This window comes from Spermophilus citellus (assembly GCF_964194105.1).
Source record: "Spermophilus citellus genome assembly, chromosome: 16".
Taxonomy (NCBI): Eukaryota; Metazoa; Chordata; class Mammalia; order Rodentia; family Sciuridae; genus Spermophilus; species Spermophilus citellus.
In genome coordinates, this window is record NC_138196.1 from 34422523 (window position 1) to 34445333 (window position 22811).

At 38.0% G+C, this 22811-nt stretch overlaps 1 protein-coding gene and 1 long non-coding RNA gene across 15 annotated transcripts in view; one reads left to right on the forward strand and one right to left on the reverse strand.

Moving 5' to 3' along the window:
* The window catches only part of TACC1 (transforming acidic coiled-coil containing protein 1), a gene marked incomplete at its 5' end in the record, with an annotated part of 113916 nt that overhangs the window by 77918 nt on the left and 13187 nt on the right, over nucleotides 1-22811 (forward strand). For 7 of the 11 annotated variants that reach the window (XM_081269160.1, XM_081269154.1, XM_081269153.1 and 4 more), the window contains 5 exons: nucleotides 1955-3062; nucleotides 7465-7525; nucleotides 9476-9683; nucleotides 13183-13235; nucleotides 22162-22287. In XM_081269160.1, the coding sequence (XP_081125286.1) occupies nucleotides 2263-3062; nucleotides 7465-7525; nucleotides 9476-9683; nucleotides 13183-13235; nucleotides 22162-22287 (1248 nt within the window). The remainder of the gene's footprint in view (nucleotides 1-1954; nucleotides 3063-7464; nucleotides 7526-9475; nucleotides 9684-13182; nucleotides 13236-22161; nucleotides 22288-22811) is intronic. The other 4 variants (XM_081269158.1, XM_081269157.1, XM_081269152.1 and 1 more) reach the window with 3 other exon arrangements.
* The window catches only part of LOC308634951, a 107191-nt gene that overhangs the window by 15719 nt on the left and 68661 nt on the right, over nucleotides 1-22811 (reverse strand). For 3 of the 4 annotated variants that reach the window (XR_014019118.1, XR_014019119.1, XR_014019120.1), the window contains exons 2-4: nucleotides 21542-21708; nucleotides 7408-7470; nucleotides 6960-7100 (exon numbers count right to left, since the gene is read on the reverse strand). This is a non-coding gene — a long non-coding RNA (uncharacterized lncRNA). Of the gene's footprint in view, nucleotides 1-3072; nucleotides 7101-7407; nucleotides 7471-21541; nucleotides 21709-22811 lie in introns of those variants that run through there. The other variant, XR_014019121.1, reaches the window with a different exon arrangement.

A 22811-nucleotide genomic window follows, 5' to 3' on the forward strand; every position in this document is an offset into this window, starting at 1 on the left:
GTAAAATAGCACACTTTAAAATGTTGTTGAAGATTGGAATGTTGCTCAGTGGTAGAGCACTTGCCTAGCATGTGTGGTGTCCTGGGTTCAATCTCCAGCTTTCTAGTCAATCAATCCATTATAAATAAGTAAATTATAAAATAAAATCTCAGGGCTGGGGTTGTGACTCAGTGATAGAGTGCTTACCTAGTGTGCTTGAGGCATTGAGTTCAATCTTCAGCACCACATTAATGTAAAATAAAGATGTTGTGTTCACTTAAAACTAAAAAATAAACATTAAAAAAATTAAAATTAAATTTCATTAAAACTTCATGTATGTAATAGTACACATTCATGAAGTTTTAATGAGCATACACGAAGTATGTATGTTCTTTGATATTCTATTATTATTTCAGATATCTGAGTCACAGGGTATGGTCATGCATTGCATGCCTGTAATCCCACCAGTTTAGGAGCCTGAGGCAGGAGGACCTCAAGTTCAGTTCCAGCCTCAGCAACTTAGCAAGACCCTAAACCATTTAGATAGATTCTGCTTCAAAATGAAAAACAAAAGGGACTGAGGATATAGCTTAGTAATAAAGTGCCCTGGGTTTAATTTCCCAGTACCAAAAAAACCAAAACCAAAAAACTTCATGTGTAATGCAATTTAGTTTAAATTTTTTTAATTATGAAAACTGCAATACTATACAACATAAAATAGTTGAAACCTATTATATACCCATCCCTAGATAACAGCTATCAAGATTTTGCCATATTAAGTTCCTTCTTTAAAAATTTCTTTTGAAATATGTTAAATCCCAGATATCAAACATTAAGGGTTTATTAAGATTACAGTATTAATAATAAACAAATATTTTAAGACAAAACTTAAATTGGACATTTTCAAAATATTCAAAACATCTCTGTGGAGTATGATTTGTTTGCCACTACCCACTTGCAGTCCAGGAGAAATTGTGAAAAAGATGTGTGAATGCTTTAAAAAATAATTTCAGCAATGCTCAGATCTTTCATCCTGGATTAGGATTAGGAGGTAGGAATTGCAGGTCATCTATCTCTTGAGTTTTCTTTTTTAAATCATGTTTTCACTGATTCTATTATTACTTCAGATATATAAGTCAGAAAAGCACTTAGTTTGTGCTTTATAAATACTTCATCATTTACACTTTCTAATATTTGCTTCATTTTTTTCTAGTAAAACCCAAATTAAGAAAAATCTTATTTTTCACAAGTGATCTAGAGAATTCCTGACCTAGCCTAGAGATAGAAGTCCTAAAGAAGAAATAACATTGCTTTAAAGTTTGCATTTTAGTTAAGAAAGAGATATTTGTTTTTAAAGCCATTTTTGTATCTACTTTTCCAAATTTGCTTTTTTATTTAGTTCTTTTGGTTTTAACACCTAGGATGTTTGAGCTGGTGTTTTGTTTTGTTCATTTGCTTTTTAAACAGTCTATTTAATTCTGTTCTGTAGAATAGGTAATACTTGTGTTTTTAATGTCCTAAGTTTCAGTTCTACTTATTGTATAAAATTGTAATCCTGGAACTGTCAGGCTGGATCTGTGAAATATACCCATAGTGACCTGCCTTCCTTCAACTAGGTTATTGGCATCTGAAGATTCCTCCAAACCAGTTTTAACCTATAAAATGTTATCATCACATAATAGGCATTGCAGTAGACCCTTGCTCTACTTATCCTTCTTCTAAATGGCTGTATTCTTGGTATTACTGTTACTCATATCACTTGGATAATGCACATAGGTAATTTGGGATAAGAAAAGTTATTTTAGAGTGTAGTTTCTTTTCAGGCTGCACCACCATCCTGGCTGAACTTTAGAGATGCTTAATAAAAGTGAAGAGGGAAGAAAGAGCTTGCCATTTGTCTATGTGAATTCAGGTAGTACAGAATATTTACCAATGCCAGAATTATATTTAATAGATGACTTTTGTTTTGTTTTAGAATCACAAGAAGCTGATGAACACCTGGTAGCAGAAGTGGTTAAAAAATGTTCATCTGAGACTGGTTTTAGATCTTCAGCAAATGAAGAGCCACATCTGGCCATTGATTCTCACTCAGTCAAGGATGTCAAAGAAGAACCTCAACATGATGTTAGCAAAATTTCAGTAGTGAGACCATTTTCAATAGAAACTAATAATTCCATAGATATCTCTGCAGCTCTTGGAACAAAAGCAGTCCATGGCTGTGTAACCTTAGTCTCAGGTGAGGCTTTGCCCTCCTGTGCTCCAGAAGCCACCCAGGACAAGGCAATGACAGATGGCAGCATGGGGGTTACGCTTGATGCTTCTGCAGAGGCTGATTTGAAAGCTGAAAGCTCTTGTCCAGAGCCTGTGGCCAGCAGAAGCAAGCTGAGAAAGCCCAAACCTATCTCCCTAAGGAAGAAAATAACTGGGGGAGCGTTCTCAGAAACAGAAACTGGCATGGAAGGCGCACTTCTCACCAAGGCACCATTCAATCCCAATGAATTGGATAAGAGCACACATCCTTCTTTGCTAGGAGATGCTGGAAGCCAGAAATCTCTCCCTGACGTTAACGAAACTTCAGGCACTCTCAATAGTGACACCAATGACTCCAAGGTTGAGTTGCAGGAAGAGTCGAGGAGTTCATCTCTCAAACTTGAATTTGATTTCACAGAAGACATGGAGAATGTAGAGGCCAGGAAAGGCCTTCCAAGGAAACTTGGCAAGAAACCGGGTAACAGACTGACTCCCAAGACACCAAAAGATGGCCTCAGTGAGCCAGTAGGTGTAGAGCAGCCTGCAGACCCAGCAGCCAGAGACGCCCCTCTCTCCCAAGTGTCTTCTAAGCTAGACCTTAGTCAGTGGGATCACCCCAGTTTTAATCCCTTTGGGAGCCACTCCATTCTACAGAACTCCCCACCCCTCTCCTCTAAGGGCTCCTACCACTTTGACCCAGATAACTTTGATGAATCCACGGATCCCTTTAAATCAACTACAACTTTAACAAACAGCGACTTTTGTTCCACCACTGGTAATCATGTTAATGACATCTTAGAGTCACCCAAGAAGGCAAAGTCGCGTTTAATAACGTGAGTGACAGTGGGTGCTGGGTGTTGTGTTTTGTGTATCTCTTGAGTTTGGCAGCCAGCTGCTTTTGGTTTTGGTGAACCATTTATCTTTGAGGTGCAGCGGGGCAGACACAAAGCTTATAACTTTATGCTGCAACCTTTACTATATTGCATAACTCCTGTGTAGAATCAGAAACTCTATAGAGATTTCCTTTGTAGATTTCTACCTTATTTCCGAATCCTCAGCTTATTTGGCTAAACTTTCTCTCCCCTCTCCCTATATATTTTTTATGATTAAATCAGATAAAAATTTGATGGTTTTCAGAAATCCTTGCTGGGAAGAATTCCAAGCCTACAAATACCTGTCTAGGTCAATTACTTGCAAAATGGTTCTTGTGGAATCTTTTTATTTAAACAGAAAGTAGAAACTTATTTTTGTTTTTTGGAAAACTGCCATAAAATGTTGGTGAGAATTCTTGTCTCTATGTATAGTTTCTGGTTCATTAGCAAAAAGGCAAATTTCTGATAAGAATTTTTTTTTAAGAGCAAAGTAACAGGATTTATTAGAGTAATAGGAAGAAAGCAGAGTTCCCAAAGAGGGAAGGTTCCCAAGAGAGGGATACCGAAAAGTGGCTACTATCTAGGGGTTCATATAGATCTACGGGTTTAAGGAAGTCAGCCCCTGCCAATCCTGGGTAAGGCACTCAGGGTCCACGAGATATTCATGCAGACTTTGGTCCAATCAAAATATCAGCCAGGGGCTGGGGATGTGGCTCAAGTGGTAGCGTGCTCGCCTGGCATGCGCAGGGTGCTGGGTTTGATCCTCAGCACCACATAAAAATAAAATAAAGATGTTGTGTCCACCGAAAACTAAAAAATAAGTATTTTTAAAAAATATCAACCAGGCATTTTTCTTTCTTTGGAGAGGCAGAGACCCCAGTCATGTAGGTCCTGATTTGAAAATAGCCTTTTTGTAAGTTTCTTAGCAAATATCTGTAGGTGCTGTTTGCTTTACTGCCCAGGAAGTTATCCAGGGGGCCCTGATAAGAATATTTTAAATGATCAGTTAAATCTGAGTAAATTAGTCTTTTGTCATGTGCTCCTCCCACCCTCCTCATTTCTCCCAGGATACCTGGATGGACTTTTGCATGTCTTTGGAGTCTCTGGAGTGATTCCTCTGGTGATATTCCATGTCAAGCTTCAGTTTAACTTTGTTATAGGATTACCTTATCTCACTAGTTAAATTGAATAAGTGACAGTTATAATCCTTTGTAACCCTGTGGCATTTTACTAAAAGTTAGACATAAAGAAGGACTAACAAAATGGAGGATGAAATGTGAAAAGGGAGTATGAGAAGTATACCATATTTGTAGTTTTCATGAGATAAGTTGCAGAAATGCTTGTCAGCATTACTATGACTTATAAGAAAAACACCAGGTGGTGAGTTACACTGGAAAGGAAAATATATCCAGAGGTTTAAAGAGAGCAGGTATCGGGCTAGGTTGTGGCTCAGTGGTAGAACACTCACCTAGCACATGTGAGGCCCTGGGTTTGATCCTTAGCACCACATAAAAATAAATAAATAAAATAAAGATATTGTGTCCAACTACAACTAAAAAATAAATATTAAAGAGAGAGAGAGAGCAGGTATCCATTTCGAGACCAAAGAGGTTGAGGAATGTAGACGTTAGTTCTTCCGCAGCCCTCTAGCATGTCTAAAAGGAATGAAATACCATTAGTAGCTCTGGATTTGTTCTGTGATTACATATGAACAGTTAAATGATTATTGAAAAATATTATTGATGGGTATCTACACAGTTTACTTTTGTGGCTTTTAAGGTTAGGTACCTCTGTAGATCACACTCGGGGCATGTATTGGGCATGTTGCCACCTTGATACTTCCTACTCTAAATATGAGAAGCTTCTGCGTAAGAAGTCACTTGGGAGCCTTCTTTTCAGTTACATACTGAAGTATGTATATAGCCAGTGCACTCATGTCAATGGGACTAAATCTGGGCCAAAGAGGGGAAATTTTATTATATGCTTTATGTTCAGTACCAAGAACCACCCTCCCTTGAGTTCTACTATCTTCCCTCGGTAGCCTTTTCTTCCTATTCTGTTTTCATTAAATGAACTTCTCAATCTAATATACCTTTTATATATGTTTTTAAAATTCTTGTACAATCAAAACTCCCATTTTCTTTCTTCAACAAAGCAGTGCTAGCCAGCTTTTCTAATGCTAGGATTTTGGTTAGCAGGGCCCTTCATTTGTAGGAAAGACTGAAAATATAACATTTGGTGGTAGCATCTAGTGGATAGTTTTGCATGGCATTCAAAAAGACATGTACAAGAGCTGGGCATGGCGGTATACTCCTGCAATCCCAGCAACTCAGCAGGCTGAGGTAGGACAGTCATGAGTTCAGAGCCAGCCTCAGCAATTTATCAAGGTCCTAAGCAGCTTAGTGAGACACAGTCTCAAAATAAAACATAAAAAAAAAAAAAAAGGTCTGGGGATGTGGCTCTGTGGTTAAGTGCCCTGGGTTCAATGCTTGTACGTGCCCCCACCCCTCCAAAAAAAAAAAAAAAAAAAAAGATGCATAAGATTGGCTTCTGGATTCCTCTATAAAATGGAGACACCAGAATATGAGCGGAATTTTGCTGACCAAATAAGATAAATTATGTGAAATAATTTTCAGCTTCTTAGTGATAGGTACCTATTGTAGAGATATCTGGATATCTTTTCAACTGTATTTTTGTTTGCCTTTGATCTGGATGACTTGACAGTTTAGAATAAACATGCTCAGTAGTGAAATATTGTTTTTAAACATTTACACATATTTGGAAAGTTTACTTCTCATCTATAAATTGAGTATGTGGCATTTCTCAGTATACCATTCTCTAAGTCCATTAGACATGAGGTGCTATTGATCATTCACTCACTAGTGCCAACATTCATGAAGATGTCATTTTTAATTTGTATCTCACCTCATAGAAAGTACTATGCAACTTTTACATTTACCAGAATAAGATAAATATTCTAGTCTTCACATGATTTTTTTCTACATCTGTCTGTCTCTTTCCTGTCTCTAATTTTGTTGGTGCATCAGGACTACTGAGCAAGTGAAATTTCTCTGTTTTCTGTTGTAAGTACTTTTGCTGTTGTTTCTGTTTGTCCCTGGGACTGTTGGCAGTTTCCTCTCCCACTCCTGCTCCAACTATCTTTCCATAGCATGTTGGCTTCTATTTTTGAGTTTGATCTTTTGATTATTATTTTGCATTTCATTTGCCACTTCATAAGTCAGCTTAGCATTGCAATTGTATGTACCTAAAGGAGTAGAGATGCCCTACCCACCTTAGGTGCGAGAGCTTACGCCCCCGGCTTGGCACACGTCATGTGGCGCTTTAAATACCAAGAGCTGGCTTGGCCTTAGGATCATCACAGCAGTGGTTTGAGAGACTGCTCTGCTATTTAATGTTGTAAATAATTGGATTTTTTTGATAGGATAAGGCTGCTGACTTGGAGCAGGTAATTATTTTACTGATAAATTTTATTGAGTCAACTCAAGTTTGGTGGCAGTGGGTAGCACTTAGACGTTAGGGAAAGAAGACCATGAACAAAGTGGTTGTGCACATTGTATTACTTTATGTGCTTGTTTTAAAATTTTTTTTCCCACCAAAGAAAAGCAAGTTATAAATAATTCTTTTATTGGTCAGCGTGGTATTTTTACTGATATTTTTCAGTTCATTAAAACAGAGCAGAATCTGAATTAGTCCTGTGATCACAAATTATGTGCTAGTCTAAAAATAACAGGTGGTCCCAAGTTTTCCACTGTTCTGGACTTTGTATAATACATGGTGTTCATCTTTTATCTTACTCCTTAATAAGAATGATAACAATTAATTAAAATACTTTCATACCTTGTTTACCACAGTTCTTTTCTGTAAGCACCTAGGTCTAGACTGGAGCTGTCTTACGAGGCTTCTGTTGGCTTTTAGTGCAATAAAGAATTTTCAAAGAATCTCGTCCAGCGTGATGATTTTTCTGGTAAGCGTCAATGCCTAGTGAGTAAAGACAAGAAGAACCAAATGTCTAGCTGCAAGGCTATCTCATCTAAAAGGATTTTGGTGGTGTACAATTAAAGATGGTAGGGGTCAGAGTACTGATGTTTGACAACACACAGAAACAAGTGAAGTGGTCTTTTCAGAAAAGGAACCCAGCTGTCTTTCTTTCCTTACCCTGTCTCTTTGGAGAAGATTCAGAGGCAGCAAAGCTGTCTCTAGATCTCTACCGTGCAGGTGTATGATTTGTGTGGTGCTGTATGCTTTGCTTTTCTCTGTACACACTGCGCTTTGCTCCATCTCATACCTGGAAAGTTGGCATTGTGATTCCAAACTGTCCTGTTGGTCTTTTTTCTCTTTCCAGGAGCGGCTGTAAGGTGAAGAAATACGAAACTCAGTCTCTTGCTTTGGATACTTGTTCTCAGGTAAGACTGTGCCTGTCACCAGAATGTCTCTTAGACCTATAGTCCCTTGACTAGAGTTTGCATCCTCTGGAGGAAGTTCATAGACATTTTCTAGTGGGTGTCTGAGTACTCATCCTTAAGAAAACTAATTTTTAGATCCTTAATGTCCTAGAATCATCTGGGAAGTTCCCTGAAGACAAGGGAACTCTCACAATGACCCTTTTTTATTTTTACCTTTTAGAAAAAATTCCCACTCTAAATCTTAGAAAGATGTTCACCACAGAGTGTGAAAAACTTCCAGAGCACCAAAGGGAAGATTTGAAATATTGGTATAGGTTCTCAGACAGTAATTGGCTTTACTAACTGAATAATAATTTGTTTAAGTCAAGTGGTTTTCCAGTTTATTGCTTTCAACAAAATAGGATCTGAGTTGTCAGCTGATAGATAAGTATTGATGATAGAATCTTTTGGCACATAACTTGGGAGAGGATTCAGAGATTTGAAAGACATTTCTATTACAAAACTTTTCTTTAGCTTTATGTTTCTATGTATGTAAATAAGGTTGATCATTGATTTATTAATTTAGAAACCAGGAACAAAATTGGTGCTGACACTTATTTCATTCTAGCAATAAATAATATCCATTGTGACTATATGAAGTAATTGGAAGCAAAAAAAATCAGGTTTATCTGATTGCAATGAGATGCTTTTTTAAACTTTATTTCAGCATAACTATAGTTACAGAAATATATTCATATTTAATAGATCAATTTAAGTTTAACTCATCCTATATGATTTGGACCAGAAATTTGATGTGTAGCTTAAAAAATTAAGAAAGAGGTGGAGGGATTACAATATGAGTTATTTTGTTCTTCATCTATTACAAATGTATGAAAGTACATCCTTCAAATTTTACCAAAGCAGGCAGCAAGAACAATGAAGAAAAAATTTAAAATGGTCAAAGGAAAAATTTTTTAAATTTTACAAGGAACCTTTAAAAGACTTTCAGTCATATAAGTATATTTCACTGGGTTATTTTTTGATGGAAGTGGAGTGGAATACAAATTCAGAAAGAAGAAAGAATAATATAAATTTCTGACCACTGAAAAACTTGTTTGGGTAGCTTTAAAATGGGTCACCGGATATCAAATCAGAGTTGTTTTTTTTTTTTTTTTTTTAGTATATATTTTTTAGTTGTAGAGTAAATTGCAATAGACAAGATCAGTAGTTAGGGGCTGGAGATGTGGCTCAAGCGGTAGCGCGCTCGCCTGGCTTGCGTGCGGCCCGGGTTCGATCCTCAGCACCACATACAAACAAAGATGTTGTGTCCGCCAAGAACTAAAAAATAATAAATATTTAAAAATTCTCTCTCTGTCTCTCCTCTTTCACTCTCTCTTTAAAAAAAAAATTTAAAGACAATTATCTTAAAGATATTTGTTATTAATTATTTAAAGATACTTTTTTGTGCTGAAAACTGTTTAGGTGAGACTTAAAAACACAATGGGGTGCATGGGTTTTTTAAAAATTAGGAGGTATCTGAGCAAGAAATTTTGTGAAAACCACTGCTTTAAATCTCTTAAACTGTTTGCCTATAAATTTAGGCTAGAAAAATCTCAATTTTTCAAACATTGGACTCAAATTACAAAAGCTAGGTTCTAGAAAACACAGCATTTCACAATTGAAAGACTCCAGCAGTCTTCTGGCTCTGGACCTGGCTCTGCAATTAACTCCATTGTATTGGGGCCACTTGCTCCATTCCTGAGGTGTCACTTTTCCCCATTTTTGCCACATTTTTTTTTTTTAGAATATATGCATATATACTAAAAAAATGGATACAGTACCTTTATTTTGTTTGTTTTTATGTAGTACTTGGGATCAAACCCAGTGCCCACATGTGCTAGGCAAGCACTCTACCAAAGAGCCTCAATACTTTGCCTTTTTAATAGATAATGTCTTTGTTGCTTTTCCCAGGATGAAGGAGCAGTGATCTCCCAGATTTCAGACATTTCCAATAGGGATGGCCATGCTACCGATGAGGAGAAACTGGCATCCACATCATGTGGTCAGAAATCAGCTGGGGCCGAGGTGAAAGGTGAGCCAGAGGAAGACGTGGAGTACTTTGAATGTTCCAATGTTCCTGTGTCTACCATAAATCATGCGTTTTCATCCTCAGAAGCAGGTATGGAAGCATATCTTCATCTTTGTTATGTACGTAAGCATAGAAATGCCTGAAAGTCTAAAAGTAAGAGATGCCTTAGATAAGAGAATTGGGTCACTTGATGGATAGATTTAGAATGCTTATCTACACTTTGCTTTATCTAGAAAAGAGATACAGGAAAGTGCTTATTGAAGTACTAGGGACTTATGGACGAGTGTGGCAGTATGTTCAAGAGAAATTATTGCTTGAATTTTCTTATGACTTTGTGTTAATGTTGGCCATATCTGAAAGTATGATGGCCTATAAATATGTTGTAATTCTTTGTAATTACTGTGTTCTTTGTTTAACTTCCAGAAATAATAACAATTAGCATGTATAGTGCCTTTCCATGTGCAGGTGTTGTTTTAAGTGCTTTACTTGTATTAACTCCTTACTGCTCACTACCTGCTGCTCTTTTTGCTATTCTTCAGAGAAACAAAGTGAGGCACAGAAGCTAAGTAGCTTGACCAAGGTCACTTGGCTAGTATAGGAGGGAAAGGGATGTTTTTTCCTTTCCCATTGCAAGGTTCATGGCTGTATAACAAAAGACTAATGAGAAAAACATACAGATTTATTTAACACAAGTTTTACAAGGTACAGAGCCTTTCAAAATGAAGACCTAAAGATACAGGGAAGATTGTTTTTACGGATAGTTATAGGAAGTACAATTGTAAATTGAGGAAAGAAGAGTAGATCTGGAGGGAACTTATAACAAGGGCTATTTGTTGAGATTCTTCTCATTGTCTCTGTCTTCAAGGATGAGAATGTTCTTTTTCTCTGAATATTAGGAGTACCTCTCTGGAATAAGGGTCTTATAATCTGTTATCAGGGGAAGATGAGAGAATTCTTTTACGTCTTGCATCGGGGAGAAGGACAGACCTTTCTGCTTCCTCAAATGATGAGGTACCATATTTGAGGGCAGTGTGCTCTGAACACTGTCACTAACAAATGGTAGAAACTAAGCAGTCTGTTTCTATGGCCTTTTAGCTGTAGTGCTAAAGTGTGGAATGATTATTTTCATTATGCAAGGCTATTATAAGTTCGTCCTGAATGTGATACATTAAAATTGACAAGTACCTTATAAAATTCTTCTTAATTTTCTAATGAAGAACCTGAATTAACTTTAGCTGAAGCCTTTTCCTATGGGACTCTTCATTCACTTTAGAATGAAGACCCTAAAATGGCTCCACATAACATCTGTGGAACTTAACTTATGAAAGATTTGGAAACATGTTCCGTGTTATATTATGAAAGATTTGGAAATGTGTACCTGATTACTCTCAACATTATTAAAAACTTAGATCTTCTTAAGCAACACAATTCTTACCCACACAATAGTGTAGGCTTTTTCTTAAGAGTTTAGAAAGTCATTCTCTGCCATTCTGCATCAAAGAAAACAGATGGAAAATCAGGACTTTGAGCAAGTTATTCTCCTCAGCCACCTCCTAGCCCCTCAGGCCTCAGTTTCTCATTTACTGTTACTATGACAGTTAACTAAGATAATCAACTTATTAAGAGAAAAGGTTTATTTTGGTTCCAGGGCATGATCAGGTGGCCCTTGGCTTTTAGGCCTGTGGTTGGGGTTGCCCAGTCCCAGTAGTGGGGAGCATGTGATGGAGCGTAACCATTCATCTCACGGTCAGGAAGCAAAAAAGAAGTAAGGAAGAGGGTGGAGTCCCACAGTGTCCTTCAAGGGCACCCCACACCCATGCCCAGTGACCTGAGGACTTCCCAGTAGGCCCTACCTCTTAAAGATTTTGCTATCTCGGGGTTGGGGATTTAGCTCAGTGGCAGAATGCTTGCCTAGCACGAACATGGCCCCGGGTTTGGTCCTTAGCCCTGAAAAAACAGAAAGATTTTGCTATCTCTTAACAGTACCATCCTAGGGACCAAGCCTTTGGTGGACATTTAAGATCCTAGCTATTGCACCATGCGTAACATTTCTGGTGTCTTTCTCTAAGGCCTTGTTCACCATTACCCCTTTTACCCCACTTTCTCAATGTTAATTCTTAGTACTCATACCTGCACTTGTTTCTTGTCCATATCTGAAGTATCTTTCTTTGACATTTCCCACAAAAATTCCACCTTTTTTTCCAGGTCTCTCTGCATGTTCCTTGAGTCCCAAGGAACCTCTGCTCCCACCATATTTTTTCTTGCCCTTCCAGTTCTATAGTACCAGTGCCATGCACTCATTGTAGGAGGGTGGCTTTTGTATCTATCTTATTTGTCTCCAAGTTAGGGATTATTAGAGATGTGTCTTTGAATTTCCTCTGACACAGTACATGGTAAATATTCTTTGAAATATGTTCTTCCCTACTGGAGGAAATTCCTTGAAGAGGAATTTCTATTAGATAACAGCACTATTCTCAAAGTTGGTAAATAGGCTAGTTGGCTTTGGAAAAGCACAAAAGATTTAAACAAGCTGTTACATTGTAACTTGTTAGCTGTATCAAAGGAACACGCCAAGGCTGTGGTCTCTGGGGACGTAGGGGTGCTACAGGCTCTGGTACTGGAATCAGAGACTATTGGCTGGAGAGAGAGTCACCTTAGAGATGCTTCTTAATGGATACATACATGGGTGTTCCTCTAGAACCAAGAAACTCTCACTGATGGGAGGTAATCTGCTGTGGTGATGTAGCCCCACTAGCTTTCTGTGAGTATAGGGGCAAATGGGAAAAGGAGGTTGTAGTAAGGAATTTGGGCTTGCACTCACAGGTGTGGGGAGGCTAGGAAGGGACTTTTTGTTTGTTTGTTTTTTGTTTGTTTTTTAGCAGGACAGTGATGTTCATATTTGTTTTAAATAATTAACTATTGACCAAAATAGTATTTAATTATTGCTATATAGATGATTGTAGCTTTAAATTTTGGTATGCTTTCCTGTATCATTAGATTTTCTTCCAAGGGCATATTCTGTTTTTTGTTTTTGTTTTTGTTTGTCTGTCTAATTTAGTACAATATCACCTCTGGTGGTGGAGGGAAAAATAGACCTCACACAAGGTAACTGTTTACAGGGTATAGAGAAGATAATAAATTTAGTTTTGCAGGCTCAAAATTTAAAGCTTAGTATTTTATATGCTGTATTAATTGAGAGTGAGTTCTTCTGGGCTGGAATTTAAATTTAGACTTGGTAATAAAATAACATTCATTGTTAATAATTTCCTCTTCCTGAAATAATACCACTGTTAGTACAACTCATTTGCTGAACTTTTCAATGGACACAAGGGGGCAGCCTTGATGTTCTTTCTGTTCGACCATTGACATTCTGTTTATGGCTGAGTGTATATTCCTCTTCTGAATGTTATGGACTTCAACACTAAACAGATCAACAGAACTCAACAGAATGCAAGTGCTCATTTTAAAATTTCAAAACTTTTTTGGTATGTTTGTAGTGACTTTGGACCTGTACTGAAGTTCCCAAGAGTCTTTCACCAAGAAAGAAGGAAATTCTTAGAATAACTATAAAAATGACTTTCTGTTTTAGGTGTAGAGAAAGAATCGTGTCAGAAGATGGAAAAAGACGGATCTACTGTACTTGTAAGTTTTCAAATTCGGAGGAACAAGGTGGAACTCTGGTTTTCTTCAGTATTTGATTTGAAGCCCATATTATAAATTTGTTAAAGGCTAGTCATTGTTAGGTGATGATGATGAAATTGTGTGTGTGTGTGTGTTTCTTTTTAAAAAATTTTTTTTTAGTTGGACACAATACCTTTATTTCACTTATTGATTTTTATCTGGTGCTGAGGATTGAGCCCTGGGTCTGGCAAATGCAAAGAGAGCGCTCTACCACTGAGCCACAAACCCATCCTTGTGTGTGTGTATTTCATATGTACATATGACACATTTTCTTCACTGGAGGAACTCATAGTTTATGCATAATGTTCTATACAGTAGCCAGTAGCCACATGTGACTGACTGTTGAGCGCTTGAGCTGTAGCTAGTCTGAATTGAAATGCCCTGTATGTGTGAAATACAAACAGTATTTAAGACTTATTACCCCCCCAAAAAGGGATTATTAAATGTCACAGTAACTTTTTATATTGACTACCTGGTGAGATGATGATATTTTTGATCTATAGAGTTAATTAAACTATATTATTAAAATTAGTTCTATGTGTTTCTTTTTATTTTTTATTGTAGCTACTAGAAAATTAATAGGTACTGCCAGTATATTTCTGTTGAAGTGTACTGATATAAGACACAAAATGCAAACTAAAAATACCCTGTGGAAAATGTTTTGACAGAATGTGTTCCAGGGCTGTCTGACTACATGGCAGGTGTTGAGGTTGGACGTGAGCTAATAAAAAGCAAAAAAAGTTATTTTATTACAGAGGATTGAACCCAGGGGCCCTCTAGTACTGAGCTACATCCCTAGGAGTTCTCCTTCTCTCTCTCTCCTTTTTTTTTTTTTTTTTTTTTTGAGACAAGGAGTTGGTCCAATAAAATAAATAAATAATTTTTTAAAAAGGAAAGAGGAGGACCTAGGAATGGTGTAACACTAGAATGATCCTCAGTTGACAAAGGTGCATCATTGAGATTGTTTCCCTGCCTGTGAACATCAAGAACCAAACATACAGAATGCTTCATGATTTTGCATGCCATGTTGCACATGTGCCATACATATCTTCTCCATATTGTTTCAGTTTCAGTATATGTGCTGCTGAAGTATTTTTTTCTTTTTCTTTTTTTTATTTGAGATACTTCTGATTTTTATTTTTTTATTTTTATTTTTTTAAATTATTAGTTGTTCAAAACATTACAAAGCTCTTGACATATCATATTTGATACATTTGATTCAAGCAGATTATGAACTCCCATTTTTACCCCGTATACATATTGCAGAATCACATCGGTTACACATCCACTTTTTTACATGCTGCCATACTAGTGTCTGTTGTATTTTACTGCCTTTCCTATCCTCTACTATCCCCCCTCCCCTCTCCTCCCCGGATTTCAGTAAGTTGCCCAGGCTGACCTCAAACTTGCTGTCCTCCAGTCTCAACCTCCTGAATAGCTGGGATGCCACCACACCCAGCCACAAAAATCTTTTTTTATCTCTTTATTTTCAGTTTTAGATATACAGGAATTCCTTGTTCTATTTTTATATATCTTACCCCTACTATTCAAATTATTAACATTTTATGTACAATATAGTTATCTAAATCACTAATACACTTATACTGATACAGTACTATTAGTTAATATTTAAACTTGTTCAGATTTTTTCAATTGTCCTACTAATATCCTTATTCTAGTGCAGGCTTCAACACAGGATCCCACAGTGCACTTAGCTCTGTGAGCACTCTACCGCTGAGAGGTAGAGAGAAAATGGTAACATGGGTAACTTAAAGCCATTTGCCTTGTACTCACAGAAAGCTAATGGGGCTATTATCAACATAGCAGATTGTGCTTTGTGAGCACAATCCCCTTAGTCTCCTTTCATCTGTAACTGTTTCTCAGTTTTTGTCTCTAATGACCTTGACAGTTTTGAAGAGTTCTGTTCTGTTAAGTGCATAGTACATCTTTCAGTTTGGGTTTTTCTGATGCTTTTTCATGATTAAATTCATTTTATTTGTCTTTGGCACAGATACAGCAGAATTAATGATGTAGATGGCAATGTGTCCCCTTTTGGTAGGGTTAATTTGATCACTTGATTAAGGTAATGTTGCCCAGGTTTCACCATTTGAATACGTCCTAAAGAAAGTATATTCCAGGGGCTGGGTTGTGGCTCAGTGGCAGAGAGCTTACCTCGCACATGTGAGGCACTGGGTTCGATCCTCAGCACTACATAAAATGAATAAATAAAATAAAGTTAGTGTGTTCATTTACAACTAAATTTAAAAAAGTATATTCCAGGTAGGAGTATTGGCCTGTGTAAAATCAGGGAGTAGGAAAAAGTATGAATTTTATAAGGAATTATGAATATTAATAATCTCATGTCACTGGAGGATACTTTGTATATGGAAAGTAAGAGACAGGTAATCAAGGGATACAGATACATTGCCAGGAGGTTTGAATTTTGGTAAAATTTTGGTAGGTAGCTCTTGTGAGGTTTGAAGTAAGAAATAGTGTGATTGGTTATAGTTCAGAGAATGAGATAGAGGCTGGGAGAGGGTTTAGCAGGTAGAACTGTCACTGCTTGGTGACATGACATTCGTGATGGCGGTAATGAAAGAAAGTTGATGAAGACCACTCGGTTTCTGCCCTGAGAATCCAGGTGGTCGCTGTTAACCAAGCCCAAGGGGGCCTCATAACACATGGCACCACTCTCCACCTAGTGGTGTAAGTCACAAGTCTGGGTGTCATTTTTGACTCCTCCCTCCCCCTTGCTCCCCTAGTCAAGATATGTGGCTTCTGTGTCCAAAACTTATTGTAAATTCATCTACTCTTTTTCAGCTCATGGCTACTACTGGTCCCATTTTAATGGTGGTGGCCGTTTTTTAACTCGTCTTCCTGTTTCCAGGCTTAGTCTCTCATCCTTTGGCATAAATCAGCATAATGTGATTCAAACACAAAATTAGTCTCTTTATTCCTTTCTTAAAGCTCTGCATGGGCTTCCCGTATCTTAAGGATATGTTCAGACTCTTATTGTGGTCTGTGTGATTCTCCACATTTTACACTTGCCTACCTGAAAGGAATTTTTTTTTTAAGTTCTATGACCTACCTCTTTGACCCATTTCCCTATTCTCCCTGCTTCCCTATAAGATTATAAGCATGGTACAGGTAGGGGCCATGACTGTATTATTGGCTGGTATACCCCAGGACCCACCACTATAAATATTTCTGGATGTAGGAATAAGTAAAAGAGAAGAAAGATCAGAATTGTAGAGTTTATTTTTAGATATATGGCTTTAAGTTACCCATGTGACCATTTTCTCAGTCCATATGTCCTTTTGGTGGTTATGGGTATGTAACATGAGCTCAAGAAAAGTTTGGTTGGCTTTAATAGCTCTGAGGGACCATAGGACACAGGTGATAATTGAAGCTGTGGAAGCAAATAAAGTTGAGATTGAAACACTTTACTTTGATCCACAGTAAAAAATACCTTTCAATTATTGACCAGTACATATCTGGCACATCATAGCTCATACATTTGTATATTTATAAAACAAATTACACAATTATATGCCTTTCTTCATGTAATTTACTTTGTTTCCTATTATCTTTCTTTTTTTTTAGTGCAGATTTTTGGTGCCACTAAATTGTTTTCATGATTCACTACTGTGCTATGACCCCTGGTATTTCCCTATATAATAGAGAATGAACTTCTTAACCTTAGGAATGGGCAGAGGAGGAGCCTATAGAAGCATGGACAGGAAGTCAGAAGGAAGAACTTACATATCACATGTGGGAAATCAGAAAGCATTGTTTCCTCACTAAGGCTTCACACCTTAGTAACATTTGTTTCCAGACAAAAATCACTTTTGCCCCAAAACTTATGTGATCCTCAGTTTTCTGGAGAATGAGGTCATCTGATCCCAGTACAGCCACTCAAGGACTGAAGCTTCAGTTTGCTCATCTGTGAAAGAGAAACTCCATACCCTACTACCAAAGCAACCTGGTTGTACAGCCCAGAAATCTGGTTCCTTTTGAAGTTTTCCAAGTACACTAGGCATACTTTCTAGTATTTTCAGTGTGTAAAAATAGCGAAAGGATGGGGCCGGGGTTGTGGCTCAGTGGTAGAGCACTTGCCTAGCATGAGTGAGGCACTGGGTTCAATCCCTGGCACCACATAAAGATAAACAGATAAATGTGTTGTGTCCATCTACAATTAAAAAAAAATTTTTTTAATAGCAAAAGGATGATTGAAGAGGGGTGTGTTGAGTGGACAAAGCATTGGTTTGCAGATTTATGCAGCTCTTGAAACTGTTTAAACTTCATGATTCCCAACTTACTCCTCTAACACTTGTCTCTAGAGCCTGCTGGTGAAAGACATAGATGATATATATATCTGCTGTGACCTCCTAAAAATAGCTGCACTTGAACTTGCTGACATAAATAAATTTCAACTTTTTTTAGAATGTTGAATTAACATTGTTTAATAAATTGTCACTTTAAAGGTTGGGGATGTAGCCCAGTGGTAGAACACTTACCTAGCATACATGAGGTGCCTGGAGTTGGTCCCCGGAATTTCAAAAGAAAGGAACAATTTCAGTCTTCAAAGTAATTAATAAAGAAATCTGTGTAATCTGGTATTTACTTTATTAAGCCTCTTTGAAGTACTTTCCTGTTGCAATCTTGTGCCCAGTGGTAGGTGGCTGGGACAAAATAATTAAGACCATAGAGTAAAAGTTATTAAAGGTTGAGTTTATGTGGTTTTCCAAGCATATCTTTGTTAGTAGTGGTGGGAGCTGGTACTGCTCTGGGGAGAACAAATGATGGAATGAGCACAGTCAGCAGCACAATGCAGACAGATTGGTGATGCTAATTCTCCCACTGCAAGGACATCAGCTAAGGGAATTACTTTGTGGCATATATGTTCACTGTAGATTTGCAACCAAGATGCCATTCAGTTCTATTATCATTAGACAGGTATTTTTTGGCACTCAATTGTGATTGCCCCGAGGGACCAGGAGAAGGACTAGGGAACATGAAACCAGACCCCTTTGGGAGGATGACTGATTAATTTGGGCATCTTTATTAAGATTTTATTTAGAGGTAGTTGTGATAACTCACACCTGTGATCCTGGGTACTTGAAAGACTGAGTCAGGAGGATCAAAAGTTTGAGGCCAGCCAGGGCAACTTAGAGAGCCCCTTTCTCTAAATATATAATGGATAAGGGGATATAACTCAGTAGTAGAGTACTTGCCTAGCTTGTCCAAGGCCTAGGGTTTGGTCCCTAGTACTTCAATTTAAAAGAAACAAAAAACTTGATTCTAGCCCAGTTCTAAAAGAGATTTTACTTTTTTTTTTTTTTTTTTTTTTTTTTTGAGACAGGTCTAAGTTGCTTAGGGCCTCACTAAATTGCTGAGGCTGGCTTTCGAGTTTGCCTTCCTCCTGCCTTAGCCTCCCCAACCAATGAGATTACAGGTATGCACCACCACACCCACCTGGCTAATTCTTTGCAGTGGTAGACTTGGTAGACTTTCTACACTGTTTGATAAACAATATAAAGGACTAAGAGCTGGACATGGTGGCACACACCTATAATCCCAGACACTGGGGATACTAATGCAATAGGATTACAAATTTGCAGCCAGCCTGGGCAATTTAATGAGACTCTATCTCAAAGTTTAAAAAGTGCTGGGGATGTACTCAGTGGCAGAGTGCTTGCCAAGCATTTGTGAGGTCCCCAATACTGTAAAACAAATCATACAAACAAACAAAAAGGACTGAAAAGTTTTAGTCCTAAGAGACTGGGAATGGTAACTGAAATAAGTCACATTCTTTCCCTGATCACCTCTTAAGAACTGTTGCATTCTGAGAGGTGAGGCTTATGGCTTATGGCCAGGAGAGAGCTGGCAGACTGCAGAACCACTAGCTTAAATATAGTGGCCATCTTCCATATCCAATTAAGAATACTGCCTCTTCTGGATACATTTGTTAGCATTAAGTTGATGTGAGCAGGCTGACAGAATTCATTTATCCCCTCCACAAATGAATGAAATACTGAACTCTAGAATGGATATTAGTATTTCTTTGCTAAGAAGACTCTTAGTAGCTTCTTGGTAGCTGAGGCAGGAAGATTGCAAGTTCAAGGCCAGACTAGATAACTTAGACCCTATCTCCAAAATTTTGGTGGCGGGGGGGGGGGGTGTTATACATGGACACAGTACCTTTATTTTATTTATTTATCTTTATGTGGTGCTGATGATCAAACCCAGGGCCTCATATGTGCTAGGTAAACACGCTGAGCTACAACCCCAGCCCTCAAATTTTTTTTTTTAAGGGCTGGGGATGTAGCCCTGTAGAGTACCCCTGGGTTAAATCCCTGGTATGGAAAGTGGAGGGGAGAATAAAGGAGGGAGGGATAAAGAAGGCATACCAAATTAATGAGATGGTTCTACTGTCCAGGGGTGTATTGGCTGTCTACTCTGAGTAACAAATTACTCCAAAATTCAGTAGCTTAAAACAATAAATACTTATTATCTCATTGTTTTGGTGGGTTAGGAATCTTCTGCTGGATGCCTCTTGATTCATGATCATGAGGGTCTCTCGTGATCAAGGTATTACTAGTCATCCAAATCCAGTCATCCCTGTATTTGATTTAGGGTGAATTTGATTCCACTCACATGGTTGTTGGCAGAGACATTATTTCTTTTCACAAGGGCTTCTCAAAACATGGAAACCAGAGTCTTTTTATAATATTAGGTTCCATGATTTTTGCCATATCCGAGTGAGTCACTAAGTCTAGGCTGTACCCAAAGAGAAGAGAATGCACGAGAGGATTAGTACTAGGAGGTAAGGTTTGGAGAGCCAGTTAGAGACTGCTCACCTCGAGTGCCCCCTGGTTCTAATGAGAGATTTCTACCAAAATCTATACCAGGAGGCACTGGGATTACCTTGGACCTCTGTCAGCCTGATGGGCTTCCCTCCTTCAAATGCTGCTGGAAGGTGGGCACTGCCAGTTAGTGGTTTTTATGTTTTCCTTTTTTTGGTCTAAGATGAGTTTCTATATTGGAACTATGGCTGAGGTCTGTGAAGCTGTTTCCTAAAATTACATTTGTGTTTTGAGCATTTTATATAAAGAGAGTGAGGCTACAGTGAAACAAAAAGTTTAAAAGCCACTAGTCTAAGTTAATGTTGGACTTTCTGTTTAGTCTTGGTTCAAAGAAGATACCAACCAGAGAATGGATAGATTATAATCCAATAATCAGTTAGCTATTCTCCCGTTAAAGGGAATTAAGATTATTCCCAGTTCACTTTGGATGGTATTTTGGACATTGCCATGCTCTTAAATCACAGAGCACATTCATACAAAAAAGGTTACTTCCATAAAGTAAAGAGGAAATCACGCCAAATATGCTTTTTAGGAAGGAAAATAGTACTGTTAGGTAATTAGCCAGCCATGAATGGGTGAGCCTGGAAAGAACAATGAAGGGCAACTGAAAACCACAGGGAGGCTTATCTGAAAGATAAATATCTGGAAGATGGAATTTGGTATGTGAAAACCTCTACCAGCCATAATTACATACACTAAAGAAAAATTAAGATCATGTCACACCCTACTAGGTGAGATGGCCTGGAACTCTCCCTTATCACCAAAATTATGTCACAGCCCTCAATTACCCCAAACATGACCATCACAAAGAAAGCTTGCTAAAAACTATTCAAAGGGTAGTAAATTGATAAAGGGGCAGGAAATTGAAGCAAAAACAGGGGAACTCAATTACCTTATCATCCTCTGTTCAATGTGGTCTATGCAGTTCCTATACTGTTAGTCAGAAGTCAAGAGGTAGACCTAGGTAGGACTCTGGAAATGTCCTTGGGATCCCCAATAAAACTTGAGGGCAGGAGGGGCATGCTGTCCTTCTCTTTGTGAGGATCCATTCTCTCCCATGAGAGTGTCCCTTTTCCCTTTTCCTATCCCTTCAGTAAACTCATGCCTGCTACTCTAAGTAACATGTCTGAAATCTTTATGGTATGATCACAAGAGCTGGTGAAGAGGGGGCTTCTGCAGCTGCCTCAGCTTTGCAGCAGGCCTCTGTCTTGTAACAATACTAAGTCCCATGTTCTTGTGAAAACTGAAATGCTAACCAAATGTGGCTTTCTGGAACTGAGTTTATGATAGAAACAAACTGGCACATCAGAAGGTGAAGTGCTACCAGAAAGAAACTGAAAATGTAATGACAAGGAAGAATCCAAAAGTCAAAATAAAAAAAACATATAGGTCTTGACTTACTTCTAGCTACTTTTTATAGGGACAGGTAATGGTGTCCATGAACGTAGTTCTGGATTATAGCAGGATATCACTGCAGACCAACTGAAGTTCATGTTGATCCTGAATTATGAAGGTCAAAAGATGGAGGTCAGAGTTCAGAACAATGGGTCATTTCAGCTTCCTTAAATCTGAAAGTCAGTAAGGCACTTTAGAAACATTGCCATTCAAAGTGCCTAAGATGTATACAGAGCATCAAATATAAAAGGAACATCTGTCACTTTTTTTGAAAACTTATTTTCTTGGAACATGTCATACCCCAGAAATATGAGCCATTAAACATGTATCTTTTATGCCCACGATTCCTTGGTCACTGACCACTTATACTTTCTTCTTTTTGGATTAGAAAACTTCCCCAGGTTATCTGTTCAGTGAACCTAAAAGTGCCCTGGTATGCACTAGAACAGTTTTTCCTTAGATAGTAGTGTAATTGGATTATTTCTTAAAGCTTCCCTTCTGCTGCTTTTCTCTGCAAGTGTGTTTTTAAAGGGTGTTGTCAATTCAGTAATGAGGAAGTTATTGAAGACTATTTGGGGCTAAGTAGCTAAGGAATTAATGTATTGAATGTGAGCCCTTCCCCACAGGGATTGTTCGAATCCTCTATGGAGAAGGCTCCTGTGTCTGTGGCCTGCGGAGGTGAGAGCCCCCTGGATGGAATCTGCCTCAGCGAATCAGATAAGACAGCTGTGCTCACCTTGATAAGAGAAGAGGTAAAGGCATTTTTTTTCTGTCTGCTTATCACACCATTTCTCTGTAAAGCCCATGTGCCAACCAGTAGATTTCATCTTTGTTGGCTCAAGTTGCCCCAGGCTGTAAGTTCTTATTTCCTACAGCTTGTGTAACTCAATATAAAGGGCTCCCTGTAAAACTCAGTATTGATGCTGAAGTCCTGACATGTTGGTGTCCACAGGAAAAGCCAGCGTCCTGAAACACATTCTTAAGAATTTGGTAGGCTTCTTTAACTTTTAGCCTTGAAGCATTAAGTGTCTAATTTTGCCATCTCTGTTCTGATCCATTTTTAAGAGGCTTATGCCTAAGAATGCCTTAAATTCTAGGCATGTAGCTATAAAAAATTGTTTCCTAATTCCATCCATTCTTTAAACAGTTCAGCTCTCAAATTCCAGTATTGTGTTTTTAAACAGTCTCTATTCAAAAGACATTACCACTAGGCCTTTTCCAGGTGAACTGAAAACTATAGAAGACACTGTTATGCCTCATTATTCAGTTACCATCC